We start from the raw sequence: 17,080 nt of genomic DNA on the forward strand, positions 1-17,080 counted from the left end.
AGCTGCCATTTTCCCAGAAGCCACCGCATCGCAGCAATGGAGCTGCAGAGGCCTCCGCTTTGACAAAATGGCGCCGCCGCCCCAGCACAGAGTGCTGCCACTGTCGCAGGTAGAGCGCTGCCGCACCAGCATAGAGCGCTGCCGCCACCCCAGCACAGAGCACCGCTGCCGCACCAGCCTGGGATGGGATTTTCCGGAGGCCACTGCACCAGCATAGACCACCGAACAACCTCTGTGATCACTCTTGCACCTGTGCTGATCCCCCCCGGTAAGCTGAATTCAGACTGTAAGACGGACCCCCATTTGGCACTTTTTTCCCCTATTCTCGTTTTGAAAATTTGGGGTGCATCTTATGGTCCGAAAAATACAGTAATTTTTTCTTCACTGCCCAATGGTATAATTTTCTATGGAACAGCGGTGGGGTCAGTATGCTCACTGCACCACTAGAAGAATTCATTCAGGGAAGTATTTGGTAAAATGCAGTCACTTTTGGGGGCTTATGCTGTTCTGGCACCTCAGGGGCTCTGACAATGTGACATGTCACCCACAAACACTTCCAGCAAAATCTGCTCTCCAATATGGCGCTCACTCCCTTCCGAGCTCTGCCATGCACCCAAACAGTGGATTACCCCCACATATGGGGTGTCAGAATACTCAGGACAAATTGCAAAACAACTTTTTGGGTGCAATTTCTCCTGTTACCCTTTGGAAAAAACATTTGAGGTTGAAAAGTTAATTTTTTGTCGAAAAAATATGATTTTTTATTTTCACAACTCTATGTAACTAACTTCTGTGAAGCACTTGGGGATTCAAAGTGCCCATCACACATCTAGATAAGTTCCTTGGGGGGTTTAGTTTCCAAAATGGGGTCACTTCACTGTTTAGACACGTCATTGTCTCTGACAATGTGACGTCACCCACAAACAATTCCAATATGGCGCTCCTTCCCTTTCAAGCTCTGCCATGCGACCAAACAGTGGTTTCCCTATTTATTTCCACGGCTCTACATTATGAACTTCTGTGAAGCACCTGTGGGTTCAAGGTGCTCAATACACATCTGGATAAGTTCCCTAAGGGGTCTAGTTTCCAAAATGGGGTCACTTGTTGGCGGTTTCCACTGTTTAGGGACATCAGGGGCTCTGCAAATGCGACATGGCAACCGCTAATTATTCCAGCATATTTTACACTAAAAAAAAATGAGAATTTGCAAAACAAAATGTATCATCCATTTTCTCCTGTTACCCTTGTGAAAGTAAAAAAAAAATTAGGTGTAAAGGAAAATTTTTGTGAAAGAAAAGTAAATGTTTATTTTTTCCTTCCACATTCCATTCATTCCTGTGAAGCACCTGAAGGGTTAATAAACTTCTTGATTGTGGTTTTGAGCACCTGGAGGGGTGCAGTTTTTAGAATAGTGTCACTTTTGGGTATTTTCTGTCATATTTACCCCCCAAACTCACTTCAAATGTGAGGTGGTCCCTAAAAAAATGGTTTTGTAAATTTTGCTATAAAAGTGAGAAATCGCTGTTTAACTTTTAACCCTTATAACTTCCTAACAAAAAAAAATTTGATATAGTTGATATAGAGGCTACTGTGCAGGCGCCGCCATCACCGGTGACATTGTGCTGGATGTAATTTTTTTCTAAGCCTCACAATAGCCACAAAATTATAGGCATTATCACCAATAATATCAATGCTATTATATGCATTATGTAATAATGGGGGGCAGGTCAGTGAGGGGTCAGCGACCTGTCATAAGCCAATACAGAGGAATATGTAATCAGTGCACCACATAAAGCCCCGCCCACAGCCCCGCCCCAGAGCACGAGAATCTCATTAACTGAAAACTACAAATACAGATTACACAACAGTAAACCAGAGTTGCCCTCATTTATGGTGGACCATTGGAGCTACTATGAATCCTGACCAGAAGATTAGAGATAATAATATTGCTCCCCATTTCAGGAGAGATTGTGCAGTAATCTGAATTTCTTAGGATCAAAAACAATGTAATGTATGACGTGGAGTGAATCCATGACACCAGGGCTGGAGCCAACACATCTCCTGCAGGCGGGAATAAATGTATATTACAGCCATCAGCCGCGCACAGCTTAGAGATCTATCATGGCACAGGTGGAATGTTTGTCCTGGAGATTATCACAATCCTCCTGGAAGTTAGTTGGTTTTAATACAAATGGAAAAGTCAGGATAAAGGGAAACTCTGCTGTTATTGGACAGAAATTCACACTTGGCCTCACTGCACATTTACTGGTGTCGCTCATAAAAGGGAAGTTTGGCCAGAAAGACTGGACCTGGTCTTGTAGGGACCATGAGACATTCAGCAGCACAGAAGGGAGAGAAGATTCATCCGATAAGATCTCAGGGATCTAGGAAGCCAACAGCATCATTACCCTCCGCTTTCTCTTACAGGCCCAGCATAAGATTTTTCTCCAAGTGATTTTCTATCTTGTCAGCACACTCTACGTACGCTGTCATTTGGCTTTATAGTTACAGATCTGGGCAGGTAACGGTCAGCGTCTCCTAATGTGAAGGAGAGAATGGCTATTTCGTTTCTTTTGAGAATAAACTTGAGTTGTGTGCAAGCCTTTACTGAGAAGAGTAGACATGTAAAGCCGGGATCACACTACTGTGTGTGATGTGAGAAACTCGCACGAGTCTCTCGCATCAACACCCAGCACTGCCACCGATACTCAGAACCGGAGCTGTGGTTGCATGTATTTCTATGCATTTCTATGCAGCCGCAGCTCCGTTCCTGAGTACCAGCAGCGGTGCTGGATGTTGATTACGAGAGATTCGTGCGAGTTTCTCGTATCACACAAAGAAGTGTGATTCCGGCCTAACTGTGTATTCGGTGTGACTCTTTAAGCGTGCACTCAGCCTATATTGGGTCAGTACAAGGAATCATATAGATCTTGCTTTAAGGGATCACCCTCACACTAATACCAGGGGGTAGGTGGATCCTCCAGTTTGTAAGTTCTATACAAAAGGACTTTCAATGCCCAAAGTCATTTGAACAGTTTTGGTTGGAGGAGAATGTTGTAGTCTAGAGGCAAAATGGTGATCATGGTAATACGGCCGGACTACACCACCGATAAAGCAGCCACAGCCGGTGACTGAGAGGAATCTGTGACTTCTCTGCATTCAGTGGTTACTACTCACCTGGGTAGTCATATGTGGGAATCTCCTCTTTACACCACTCATCACCCCTCACATATGTCTCTGTAGTATTAATATGGGTCAGATCTTCACCCTGAAACAAATATTGTAAAAGTCACCGACAGATGGAGAAGTCCCATCTATGATCAGCTCTAATCCTGCCATCTCCACCGTTCTCATTACACAAGTATAAAACATATAATACTGGTGGATAAAACAAGACTGAGCACAAGACCTTCACAGCCGTCTACACATCATAGGGGAGATCTCCTGACACCTTCTCTCCATCTACCTGATGATCCTGAGGAGCACTGGGATCTTCTTGGTTACAGTCCTGTGGAAGAAGAGGACGGGGACATCTCTCTGGTGTTGTCCTCTTACTGGATAGATCTGGAGGAAACACATACAGGGACTGAATTCATTCTCTACATACAGATAATTATAGGCCGTGTGTATTTAGTCCTGTCTATTACCTGGTGATGTGAGGGGCTGGGGAACCTCCATTATGACGCTCTTGTACAGATCTCTGTGTCCTTCTAAATACTCCCACTCCTCCATGGAGAAATAGACAGCGACATCCTGACACCTTATAGGAACCTGACACATACAATGATACCGTCATCCCCCGATCCCTTCATAGTGTTACTGTATAATGTCCCAGCATTCCCAGCAATGTCACCTCTCCAGTCAGCAGCTCAATCATCTTGTAGATGAGTTCTAGGATCTTCTGGTCATTGATGTCCTCATGGATCAGGGGGTGAGGTGGAGGCCCCGTGATTGGGCTCAGGGGTCTTCCCCATCCCTCAGACACAGGGTCCTGACAGCGATCACTAGAGGTCTTCTTCACCACTGTGTAATCCTGGTTATGGAGAGACACATTAATAACTCTCACTACAGACATTTCCAGAGTCCTCACCTCTCCAGTTCGGTCCATCTGTTATTCCCATAGATAAGAATGATGTAATGTGACGTCATCAGAATCTCTCACCTCTCCAGTGAGACGGAAGAGGATCTCTAGGGTGAGGTGTAACATCCTCTCCGCCATCTTGTCTCTGTCCATATCCATCCTTGATGGGTAAATCAGGAGAATTCTCTTCTGTAGAAGATCTTCACTGAGAGGATCCGATATTGTAGAGACCTGAATGAGAAGAAGATGATCCGATGTAACATCATAAGAATCCGGTGTAATAATACAATTACTGGAGATAATAAGGGAAACATATGAGGAGATTTATTATCTTACAGGGTTTAGTTTTCTTCCCTGACATCTACTAATAAAACCTATATATTTAGGCCACAGACAACAAGCAGTTTCCTCCTCGGAGTCGGCAGCTGAACACGTTCCTCATAGACTCATCAACGTCACCATCAATTCCCATCAGAGTGAAGGAACATCGCTCCTCTATTCAGCTCTATGGATCCAGGATGAAATCCACTGCGGCCCCTGCAAGAAAAGAGCGAAGTCTGGTGAGACCCCCGAGGCCGGAGATTTCTACAGCTGCTCTGTGCGCACAGGACCTGTGATGAGGTCACAGGAGGGGAGGAGTCAGGGGTCACATGATCAGGGGCCTCAGTGTGTGCAGGACTCTGCTGTGCTGGTTGTCATGGTGCTGGATGAGGGGAAGTTTCTGTGTGGGGTCAGGAGGGGTTTAGGCTGTGTGCACACGCTGCGGATTAGGTGCGGATTCATCCGCGCGGATTTTGTAAAATCCGCAGGTGAAACCGCAGGTCAAAATACCTGCGGTTTTACCTGCGGATTGCTCTGCGGTTTTGCCCTGCGGTTTTTCATCTCCTCAATGGAGGAGATGGCAAACCGCAGGCGAATCCGCAGAAAGAATTGACATGTCAATTCTTTCTGCGGATTGAAAACCGAACACAATACGCAGCGTGTGCACACAGCCTTACAGGGTGGATGTAGCAGAGCCGTGTGTGTGCGAGGTGTACGGAGCGGAGCCGTGTGTGTACGATGTGTACGGAGCGGAGCCATGTGTGTACGAGGTGTACGGAGCGGAGCCGTGTGTGTATGAGGTGTACGGAGCGGAGCCGTGTGTGTACGAGGTGTACGGAGCGGAGCCGTGTGTGTACGAGGTGTACGGAGCGGAGCCGTGTGTGTACGAGGTGTACGGAGCGGAGCCCTGTGTGTACGATGTGTACGGAGCAGAGCCGTGTGTGTGCGAGGTGTACGGAGCGGAGCCGTGTGTGTACGATGTGTACGGAGCGGAGCCATGTGTGTACGAGGTGTACGGAGCGGAGCCGTGTGTGTACGAGGTGTACGGAGCGGAGCCGTGTGTGTACGAGGTGTACGGAGCGGAGCCCTGTGTGTACGATGTGTACGGAGCAGAGCCGTGTGTGTGCGAGGTGTACGGAGCAGAGCCGTGTGTGTACGAGGTGTACGGAGCGGAGCCGTGTGTGTACGAGGTGTACGGAGCGGAGCCCTGTGTGTGTGGACCCCTCTGTGTACTCTGTATACCCCCATCTTCAGTCACAGACCCCTCTGTGTATGCTGTATACACCCGTATACCCCCAGCTTTGGTTGCAGACCCCTCTGTGTTCACTGTATACACCTGTATACCCCCAGCTTTGGTCGCAGACCCCTCTGTGTATGCTGTATACACCCGTATACCCCCAGCTTCGGTCACAGACCCCTCTGTGTATGCTGTATACACCCGTATACCCCCAGCTTCGGTCACAGACCCCGCATCTCTCACCCTGTAGAACTGACGCCGGACACACACGGTAAAACTGCGGTCGTCGGTCTCTCATCTCTCGCACTTATACTGATAACATAAGATGGAGTCAGACGAACCCTCCTACAAAACGTGAGAACAAAGTCATTACTACAGGACTGTGTGAGAAAGGGATTTATTCTACAAGAAACGCTGGGGCCACAAATGAGAATAACATAATGTTGTTCATCTTCTCTTTCACCATAGATATTGGCAGTGAGGGCGACTTCCACTTTGCCGCAATGTGGATTTTAGTGGCCGTACATAAGTAGTTTACTAGCTTCTGAAACCTTTCTGGAAGCCGGGAAGGCCTGGTTCCCAGTAAAAGGTTAAAAGGTTCCAGAACAACCGGTCCACCATACATCTGTGCTATCAGACGCTTCACCTTCTCCCAAAGCCCAGAAACCACCATACAAGACCACCAAATATGTCTCATGTCACCAGATATTCCACAGCCCCTAAAACAGTCTCCCGAGATTTTAGGAAAAATGCTGTGAATTTTTTCCGGTACATAATAGACTCTGTACAATAGTTTTAAGGAGGTCTCCACAAGGGAAGTCTGGTGACTACCTCATGATAGGGTGTCACAGCTACGATACCATTCATCAATTGACTGTTCAAACCCCAGATCCTCCTCCCACTGTAACATATACTTCAATTTTTTATCATTTTGTGGAGAATTTCTAGCATAGTAGATCAATGAGATCGTTCCCCTGCCCAAAGGGTCATTTAGACATTAATTTTCAAAACTGGTTGCCCTGAGAGTAGTACCGCTCGGGAGGATCTGCTTTGCAAAGTGGGAGATCTGGTTCAGTCGCATTACCTCCCTAACTGGAGGGTCAAATTTTTGAACAAATTCCTGTCTATCAAGTAAGATATTAAATAGGGAACACAAATGTTTAAGTATATGAATACCTTTCAGCTTCCACCAAGAAAACATTTGTGGCTCAAGACCTGGCGGGAACATGGGGTTTTGTAATATAGCTGTCAGGGGAGAAGGGTTTGATTGTAAGTTATATTTAAACCGGACTTTCCTCCAAAGAAGCAACGAGTGGACTGTAAAAGGAGCCACATTCATTAACCCCCATGGAAGTCGGTCTGTGGTCCACATTAGGCCTGATAAAGAGAATGGTCTGGAGAGAAATGATTCCAGAATAACCCATCTCGGACTATTGGGATATGAACACGCACTTATTAATGGAGCAATCTGTGCCGACTTGTAATAAAGTGTAAAATTAGGGAGGGATAAACCCCCTTCTTTTCTGTGATGGAACATAAGTTTTTGCACAATTCTGGGTTGTTTTCCGAGCCAAAGAAACTTAGACATCATAGAGTGTAAATGAGTGAACGTTCTGGCTGGTACCATAATTGGGAGGGACCTAAATAGATATAAGAAGCGAGGCAGTGACACCATTTTTAATGCATGTATTCTGCCGAGCCAGAATAACTTTGAGGGAGCCCATCTATCCAGGTCCCTCTGGAAGTTTTGGATCAGTGGAGTGTAATTCCACCTAAACAGAGGTGACCTGTTGGCTGTTAAGTTGATACCCAGATGTGTTAGATAATGTTCTTTGTCTATAAACCCAAAATGGGAGGCTATATTAGTTTGCTCTGTCTTAGGAAAATTTACAAATATTGCTTCGGATTTATCAATGTTAATCTTTAACCCTGAGATCTTCTCAAATTCGTGAAGGAGGGAAAACAAGTGAGGGAGTGTAGTGTGGGGACTTATTAATGTTAGCAGGAGATCATCCGCAAAGAGGCTGACTTTATATTGGTCTCCCATATTCTCAGGGCCCAGGATATTCTGATCTCTCCTTATTGCTTCCACAATGGGTTCCATTGCAAGTGCAAAAAGATCCAGAGATAGAGGACAGCCCTGCCTGGTACCCTCTGAATATTAATTGGAGGGGGATGTGGTGACGGGAGTTTTACATAAGCGATAGGGCTGTCATATAACAATTGGAGGCACTTTATAAGTTTAGGGGAGAATCCGACTTCCGATAGAACCGTAAAGAGATATGTCCAGGACGCCGAATCGAAAGCCCTCTCAGTATCTAACGCAAGCAGGAGAAGTCGCTTTCGCTGTAGGTTAGTTGTATGAATAATATTTAACGCTCTCCTAATATTATCTGGGGCCTGTCGCGCTGGTATAAAACCAACCTGACCCCGATGGATGAGGTGAGGGAGGATTTTATTGGTCCTGTTAGTCACAATGGATGTAAAGATTTTGAAGTCAATGTATGAGGGATATAGGTCTATAATTTGTTGTGAGATGATCTTTCTTAGGATTAGGGATTACGGTTACATGCGCCACGTAGAGCTCAGGGGGCAGCTGTGAGCCATTTAGTAGTGAATTACAGAGGTTTTTATATGTGGTGTCAGCACATCGCTGCATTTTTTATAATATATTGCTGTAAGACCATCCGGCCCCGGGGCCTTTCCTCTTTTTAGTTTTTTGATTGGTGAAACTATTTCCTCCTCAGAGATGTGTAAATGGAGTTGTTGTGCCGCGGACTCAGTCAGGTTAGGTAGATGTAGTGTGTGAAGGAATGACTCCAGTAGTGAGGGGGGTGATTGTGGGGGCGAATACAAACTCTGGGGGTATTCATTATAAGTGCTATACATGACATCGGGGTGGGCTGAGATCTGACCCTTAGGGTCTTTTATAGAGGAGATTATATGCAGTGACTCTCTCATGCTGAGCTTACGAGCGGCATCTTATTAGGCTTATTGGCATGGTGATAAAACGCGGCTTTACTCCAAGTTAGCGCCTCTCCGTTCTGGTGGTGAGAATGGCGTCTAATTGTCATTTCATATCTTGTATTTGTGTAGATAAGTATAGGGGTGAAGAGCGCTGATTGGCCAATTCTAACTCCTGCAGTTTCTCCTCCAGTCTGGGCTGTAATTCAGACCTTTCTTCTTCCTGTCGGCCGATAACTTATCACAGAACCGGGAATAGATTTTCTGTGCGCGAGTCACATTGCTCCAAGTGAGGCCTCCTCCGCTGTGTGAGTTTAGGGGAAATTTGTTATATCTTCTCTTATAGCGGTTACATTAGAGATTTGGGCATTTTAGCCCCTGGTGTGGAGTCGATAGCACAATCAAATGCCGCCATATAGTAGACGGCCGGTAACTGGTGAGAATTCCCTCATGTGTGGGGTCTATTTCCCTCCAGAGAAATCACACGTTACATTCCACACATAACACTGTGTAGAGAAGGCGGCGCGGGGTAATTGTGCCAGTAGTGAGGGGCGAATAATGGCGGGAATGTCACTGACTGAGGAGAAGGCTCCATGGAGGTCTGCACTCCGGAGATCATGTGACCCCTGACTCCTTCCCTCCTGTGACCTCATCACAGGTCCTGTGCACAAAGCAGCCATATATGTGGAGTGCGGTTCTGCAGGTTAGTGATGGGCAGTCCGGCTCTTCTGGCTCCTTTCCCCACTTGTCTCCCTCCTGTCCCTTCACTATAAAGCCTGGGCCTCATTATACAGCTGTACAGGGGTCTAGTGAAGGCTTTTTAGCCCTTTCCTCAGACTGTAGCTCCTGGGCACAGGCCCTCACTCCTGTCCCTTCACTATAAAGCCTGGGCCTCATTATACAGCTGTACAGGGGTCTAGTGAAGGCTTTTTAGCCCTTTCCTCAGACTGTAGCTCCTGGGATCAGGCCCTCACTCCTGTCCCTTCACTATAAAGCCTGGGCCTCATTATACAGCTGTACAGGGGTCTAGTGAAGGCTTTTTAGCCCTTTCCTCAGACTGTAGCTCCTGGGCACAGGCCCTCACTCCTGTCCCTTCACTATAAAGGCTGGGCCTCATTATACAGCTGTACAGGGGTCTAGTGAAGGCTTTTTAGCCCTTTCCTCAGACTGTAGTTCCTGGGTACAGGCCCTCACTCTTTTCCCTTCACTATAGAGCCTGGGCCTCATTATACAGCTGTACAGGGGTCTAGTGAAGGCTTTTTAGCCCTTTCCTCAGACTGTAGCTCCTGGGCACAGGCCCTCACTCCTGTCCCTTCACTATAAAGCCTGGGCCTCATTATACAGCTGTACAGGGGTCTAGTGAAGGCTTTTTAGCCCTTTCCTCAGACTGTAGCTCCTGGGCACAAGCCCTCACTCCTGTCCCTTCACTATAAAGCCTGGGCCTCATTATACAGCTGTACAGGGGTCTAGTGAAGGCTTTTTAGCCCTTTCCTCAGACTGTAGCTCCTGGGAACAGGCCCTCACTCCTGTCCCTTCACTATAAAGCCTGGGCCTCATTATACAGCTGTACAGGGGTCTAGTGAAGGCTTTTTAGCCCTTTCCTCAGACTGTAGCTCCAGGGCACAGGCCCTCACTCCTGTCTCTTCACTATAAAGCCTGGGCCTCATTATACAGCTGTACAGGAGTCTAGTGAAGGCTTTTTAGCTCTTTCCTCAGACTGTAGCTCCTGGGCACAGGCCCTCACTCCTGTCCCTTCACTATAAAGCCTGGGCCTCATTATACAGCTGTACAGGGGTCTAGTGAAGGCTTTTTAGCCCTTTCCTCAGACTGTAGCTCCTGGGCACAGGACCTCACTCCTGTCCCTTCACTATAAAGCCTGGGCCTCATTATACACCTGTACAGGGGTCTAGTGAAGGCTTTTTAGCCCTTTCCTCAGTCTGTAGCTCCTGGGTTCAGGCCCTCACTCCTGTCCCTTCACTATAAAGCCTGGGCCTCATTATACAGCTGTACAGGGGTCTAGTGAAGGCTTTTTAGCTCTTTCCTCAGACTGTAGCTCCTGGGAACAGGCCCTCACTCCTGTCCCTTCACTATAAAGCCTGGGCCTCATTATACAGCTGTACAGGGGTCTAGTGAAGGCTTTTCAGCCCTTTCCTTAGACTGTAGCTCCTGGGAACAGGCCCTCACTCCTCTCCCTTCACTATAAAGCCTGGGCCGCATTATACAGCTGTACAGGGGTCTAGTGAAGGCTTTTTAGCTCTTTCCTCAGACTGTAGCTCCTGGGCACAGGCCCTCACTCCTGTCCCTTCACTATAAAGCCTGGGCCTCATTATCCAGCTGTACAGGGGTCTAGTGAAGGCTTTTTAGCCCTTTCCTCAGACTGTAGCTCCTGGGCACAGGCCCTCACTCCTGTCCCTTCACTATAAAGCCTGGGCCTCATTATCCAGCTGTACAGGGGTCTAGTGAAGGCTTTTTAGCCCTTTCCTCAGACTGTAGCTCCTGGGCACAGGCCCTCACTCCTGTCCCTTCACTATAAATCCTGGGCCTCATTATACACCTGTACAGGGGTCTAGTGAAGGCTTTTTAGCCCTTTCCTCAGTCTGTAGCTCCTGGGATCAGGCACTCACTCCTGTCCCTTCACTATAAAGCCTGGGCCTCATTATACAGCTGTACAGGGGTCTAGTGAAGGCTTTTTAGCCCTTTCCTCAGACTGTAGCTCCTGGTAACAGGCCCTCACTCCTGTCCGTTCACTATAGAGCCTGGGCCTCATTATACAGCTGTACAGGGGTCTAGTGAAGGCTTTTTAGCCCTTTCCTCAGACTGTAGCTCCTGGGCACAGGCCCTCACTCCTGTCCCTTCACTATAAAGCCTGGGCCTCATTATACAGCTGTACAGGGGTCTAGTGAAGGCTTTTCAGCCCTTTCCTCAGACTGTATCTCCTGGGCACAGGCCCTCACTCCTGTCCCTTCACTATAAAGCCTGGGCCTCATTATACAGCTGTACAGGGGTCTAGTGAAGGCTTTTTAGCCCTTTCCTCAGACTGTAGCTCCTGGGCACAGGCCCTCACTCCTGTCCCTTCACTATAAATCCTGGGCCTCATTATACACCTGTACAGGGGTCTAGTGAAGGCTTTTTAGCCCTTTCCTCAGTCTGTAGCTCCTGGGATCAGGCACTCACTCCTGTCCCTTCACTATAAAGCCTGGGCCTCATTAAACAGCTGTACAGGGGTCTAGTGAAGGCTTTTTAGCCCTTTCCTCAGACTGTAGCTCCTGGTAACAGGCCCTCACTCCTGTCCCTTCACTATAGAGCCTGGGCCTCATTATACAGCTGTACAGGGGTCTAGTGAAGGCTTTTTAGCCCTTTCCTCAGACTGTAGCTCCTGGGCACAGGCCCTCACTCCTGTCCCTTCACTATAAAGCCTGGGCCTCATTATACAGCTGTACAGGGGTCTAGTGAAGGCTTTTTAGCCCTTTCCTCAGACTGTAGCTCCTGGGCACAGGCCCTCACTCCTGTCCCTTCACTATAAAGCCTGGGCCTCATTATACAGCTGTACAGGGGTCTAGTGAAGGCTTTTCAGCCCTTTCCTCAGACTGTATCTCCTGGGCACAGGCCCTCACTCCTGTCCCTTCACTATAAAGCCTGGGCCTCATTATACAGCTGTACAGGGGTCTAGTGAAGGCTTTTTAGCCCTTTCCTCAGACTGTAGCTCCTGGGCACAGGTCCTCACTCCTGTCCCTTCACTATAAAGCCTGAGCCTAATTATACAGCTGTACAGGGGTCTAGTGAAGGCTTTTTAGCCCTTTCCTCAGACTGTAGCTCCTGGGATCAGGCCCTCACTCCTGTCCCTTCACTATAAAGCCTGGGCCTCATTATACAGCTGTACAGGGGTCTAGTGAAGGCTTTTTAGCCCTTTCCTCAGACTGTAGCTCCTGGGAACAGGCCCTCACTCCTGTCCCTTCACTATAAAGCCTGGGCCTCATTATACAGCTGTACAGGGGTCTAGTGAAGGCTTTTCAGCCCTTTCCTCAGACTGTATCTCCTGGGCACAGGCCCTCACTCCTGTCCCTTCACTATAAAGCCTGGGCCTCATTATACAGCTGTACAGGGGTCTAGTGAAGGCTTTTTAGCCCTTTCCTCAGACTGTAGCTCCTGGGCACAGGTCCTCACTCCTGTCCCTTCACTATAAAGCCTGAGCCTCATTATACAGCTGTACAGGGGTCTAGTGAAGGCTTTTTAGCCCTTTCCTCAGACTGTAGCTCCTGGGATCAGGCCCTCACTCCTGTCCCTTCACTATAAAGCCTGGGCCTCATTATACAGCTGTACAGGGGTCTAGTGAAGGTTTTTTAGCCCTTTCCTCAGACTGTAGCTCCTGGGCACAGGCCCTCACTCCTGTCCCTTCACTATAAAGCCTGGGCCTCATTATACAGCTGTACAGGGGTCTAGTGAAGGCTTTTTAGCCCTTTCCTCAGACTGTAGCTCCTGGGCACAGGCCCTCACTCCTGTCCCTTCACTATAAAGCCTGGGCCTCATTATACAGCTGTACAGGGGTCTAGTGAAGGCTTTTCAGCCCTTTCCTCAGACTGTAGCTCCTGGGCACAGGCCCTCACTCCTGTCCCTTCACTATAAAGCCTGGGCCTCATTATACAGCTGTACAGGGGTCTAGTGAAGGCTTTTTAGCCCTTTCCTCAGACTGTAGCTCCTGGGCACAGGTCCTCACTCCTGTCCCTTCACTATAAAGCCTGAGCCTCATTATACAGCTGTACAGGGGTCTAGTGAAGGCTTTTTAGCCCTTTCCTCAGACTGTAGCTCCTGGGATCAGGCCCTCACTCCTGTCCCTTCACTATAAAGCCTGGGCCTCATTATACAGCTGTACAGGGGTCTAGTGAAGGCTTTTTAGCCCTTTCCTCAGACTGTAGCTGCTGGGATCAGGCCTTCACTCCTGTCCCTTCACTATAAAGCCTGGGCCTCATTATACAGCTGTACAGGGGTTTAGTGAAGGCTTTTTAGCCCTTTCCTCAGACTGTAGCTCCTGGGCACAGGCCCTCACTCCTGTCCCTTCACTATAAAGCCTGGGCCTCATTATACATCTGTACAGGGGTCTAGTGAAGGCTTTTTAGCCCTTTCCTCAGACTGTAGCTCCTGGGCACAGGCCCTCACTCTTGTCCCTTCACTATAAAGCCTGGGCCTCATTATACAGCTGTACAGGGGTCTAGTGAAGGATTTTTAGCCCTTTCCTCAGACTGTAGCTCCTGGTAACAGGCCTTCACTCCTGTCCCTTCACTATAAAGCCTGGGCCTCATTATACAGCTGTACAGGGGTCTAGTGAAGGCTTTTTAGCCCTTTACTCAGACTGTAGCTCATGGGAACAGGCCCTGACTCCTGTCCCTTCACTTTAAAGCCTGGGCCTCATTATACAGCTGTACAGGGGTCTAGTGAAGGCTTTTTAGCCCTTTCCTCAGACTGTAGCTCCTGGGAACAGGCCCTCACTCCTGTCCCTTCACTATAAAGCCTGGGCCTCATTATACAGCTGTACAGGGGTCTAGTGAAGGCTTTTTAGCCCTTTCCTCAGACTGTAGCTCCTGGGCACAGGCCCTCACTCCTGTCCCTTCACTATAAAGCCTGGACCTCATTATACAGCTGTACAGGGGTCTAGTGAAGGCTTTTTAGCCCTTTCCTCAGACTGTAGCTCCTGGGAACAGGCCCTCACTCCTGTCCCTTCACTATAAAGCCTGGGCCTCATTACACAGCTGTACAGGGGTCTAGTGAAGGCTTTTTAGCCCTTTCCTCAGACTGTAGCTCCTGGGCACAGGCCCTCACTCCTGTCCCTTCTCTATAAAGCCTGGGCCTCATTATACAGCTATACAGGGGTCTAGTGAAGGCTTTTTAGCCCTTTCCTCAGACTGTAGCTCCTGGGCACAGGCCCTCACTCCTGTCCCTTCACTATAAAGTCTGGGCCTCATTATACAGCTGTACAGGGGTCTAGTGAAGGCTTTTTAGCCCTTTCCTCAGACTGTAGCTCCTGGTCACCATGTGATCTCACCATAACCCTAACAAGCTAATTAAGGTGTGAAATCTTGGTCAAAATTATCTTAGTACACAAATCTCCAAGGGTGCCCAAAGTTTTGTATCGCCCCTTTTTCCTTTATGCAATTATGAAATTGTAAAAATGTCTATATATATATATATATATAATTTTTTATTATTATTTTTGCCTAAAATACAAAGGCCATGTGTGATCTTAGAGGTTCGGCCTTTTAGAGATCATTTCATCTTCATCTTACTGCTGCTCACAATAACGGTCATTTTGACCCGGGGCGCCCACACTTTTACATGCCGCTGTCAATGCTTCATCCCGCTGGTGCTCAATATTTAATAGGGTCTCGCTATTAAACTTAATGAAAAGTTCGGTGAATTTCTTTGAGCTGTTATTACTAGAGATGAGCGAATATCGTCGGAGAAGTTGTTATTGGCTAATATCACTTACCGAATAGCTGCATCGGGACCCCGGATCCCTGGAGCGCTCCCGATAATCAGCTGCATGTGTCGCCCTCCATGCAGGTGCTGTGACTATCACACAGCGTGACACACGCAGCTGATTATCGGGAGCGCTCCAGCACACTGAGTCCTGGACACACTGAGGCCCCTGATCATGTGACCCCTGACTCCTCCCCTCCTGTGACCTCATCACAGGTCCTGTGCACACAGAGCAGTCATATATGTGGCGGACACTCCTGGATCTTCTGCTTTCTGGGCCGGTTCCTCCTGTGAGTCCTATTAACCCTTTCGCTCCCTGTATTCTCCTTTCTGACAGGACAATATCTGAATTCGGACAGTGTGACAGGAATATAAGCAATGTGGAAGGAAAAAATGACAATTTTACTTTATTTCCTCACAAAAATGTGACTTTAGCCCCAAAATTGGCAGCGTAACAAATCCTTATTTCCCCCACTGTAGTTTGTAGACTCCATATACAGATCCCTTAAGTGTGAAAAGAGCTGAATTCCCCACTTAAGTTATTGCATTTTGGAAATTGCCCCCACTGGGAATTTATCTCCAGGTAAAGGCACAATTGTGTCTCCATGGGGGTTGTGCTCACAGCCCAACATCGTGTGGCCTCCAAAGAAATGCCACCCCACACCATTACTGACCACTGCCAAACCGGTCATGCTGAAGGATGTTGCAGGCAGCAGATCGCTCTCCACGGCGTCTCCAGACTCTGTCACGGCTGTCACATGTGCTCAGTGTGAACCTGCTTCCATCTGTGAAGAGCACAGGGCGCCAGTGGTGAATTTGCCAATCCTGGTGTTCTGTGGCAAATGCCAAGCGTCCAGTACGGTGTTGGGCTGTGAGCACAACCCCCATCTGTGGACGTCGGGCCCTCAGACCATCCTAATGGAGTCAGTTTCTAACTGTTTGTGCAGACACATGCACATTTGTGGCCTGCTGGAGATCATTTTGCAGGGCTCTGGCAGTGCTCCTCCTGTTCCTCCTTGCTTAAAGGTGGAGGTAGCGGTCCTGCTGCTGGGTTGATGCCTTCATACGACCCCCTCCACATCTCCTGGTGTACTGGCCTGTCTCCTGGTAGCGCCTCCAGCCTCTGGACACTACGCTGACAGACACAGCAAACTTTCTTGCCACAGCTTGCATTGATGTGCCATCCTGGATGAGCTGCACTACCTGAGCCACTTGTGTGGGTTGTAGAGTCCGTCTCATGTTACCATGAGTGTGAAAGCACAACCAACATTCAAAAGTGACCAAAACATCAGCCAGACGCATTGGTACTGAGATGTGGTCTGTGGTCCCCACCTGCAGAACCACTCCTTTATTGAGGGTGTCTTGATAATTGCCAATAATTTCCATCTGTTCTCTATTCCATTTGCACAACAGCATGTGAAATTGATTGTCAATCAGTGTTGCTTCCTAAGTGGACAGTTTGATGTCACAGAAGTTTGATTTACTTTGAGTTATATTCTGTTGTTTAAGTGTTCCCTTTATTTTTTTGAGCAGTGTATATAGATAGAGAGATTTTTTTTTCTTTACGTTGGAGGGTCCAATTCCAGCTATTGCTGTGGGATCTGTGATTTCTATCTACTCCACTGTGTACAGGATAATAGAGTATAATAAAGTAGTTATGGACGTGACGTAACTAACATTGTGCAGTGACTCTGCTTTCCATATAGTGACGGATATTTTTTGTTGCTGAAACTGATATATTTTCCCCCTTTAAACCTTTTTTAGTGCGATCGTACAACATACAAGCCTCTGATGGCTCCGGTGATGCCCTGTACTACTGTAGTGCCGTGTATCATCACTGCCTGTCAGTGTAATACTAACGGCCCCATACACATGAGATCAGAGTTGGCTGAACGGTCATTTGGCAGACGGCGATCTCTCCCGACTCCCCCATACACACAAATATTCCAGCTTTCCTGTGGTCTGTATGAGAGAGTCGCCTCCAGACTCCTCTAGAGGAGGATTAT

General features: G+C 48.0%; 1 protein-coding gene across 1 annotated transcript in view; it reads right to left on the reverse strand.

The window, feature by feature from the left end:
• Positions 1–3,169: 3,169 nt before the first annotated feature.
• LOC141077963 (uncharacterized) overlaps positions 3,170–17,080 on the reverse strand; it is a 137,087-nt gene continuing 123,176 nt past the window's right edge. Inside the window, exons 4-6 of the mRNA XM_073564746.1 lie at positions 3,648–3,771; positions 3,467–3,564; positions 3,170–3,268 (exon numbers count right to left, since the gene is read on the reverse strand). Of these exons, the coding sequence (XP_073420847.1) occupies positions 3,170–3,268; positions 3,467–3,564; positions 3,648–3,771 (321 nt within the window). The remainder of the gene's footprint in view (positions 3,269–3,466; positions 3,565–3,647; positions 3,772–17,080) is intronic.

The sequence above is a fragment of the Dendrobates tinctorius genome, unplaced genomic scaffold (genome assembly GCF_039654945.1).
Source record: "Dendrobates tinctorius isolate UK_male_01 unplaced genomic scaffold, ASM3965494v1 ptg000485l, whole genome shotgun sequence".
Taxonomy (NCBI): Eukaryota; Metazoa; Chordata; class Amphibia; order Anura; family Dendrobatidae; genus Dendrobates; species Dendrobates tinctorius.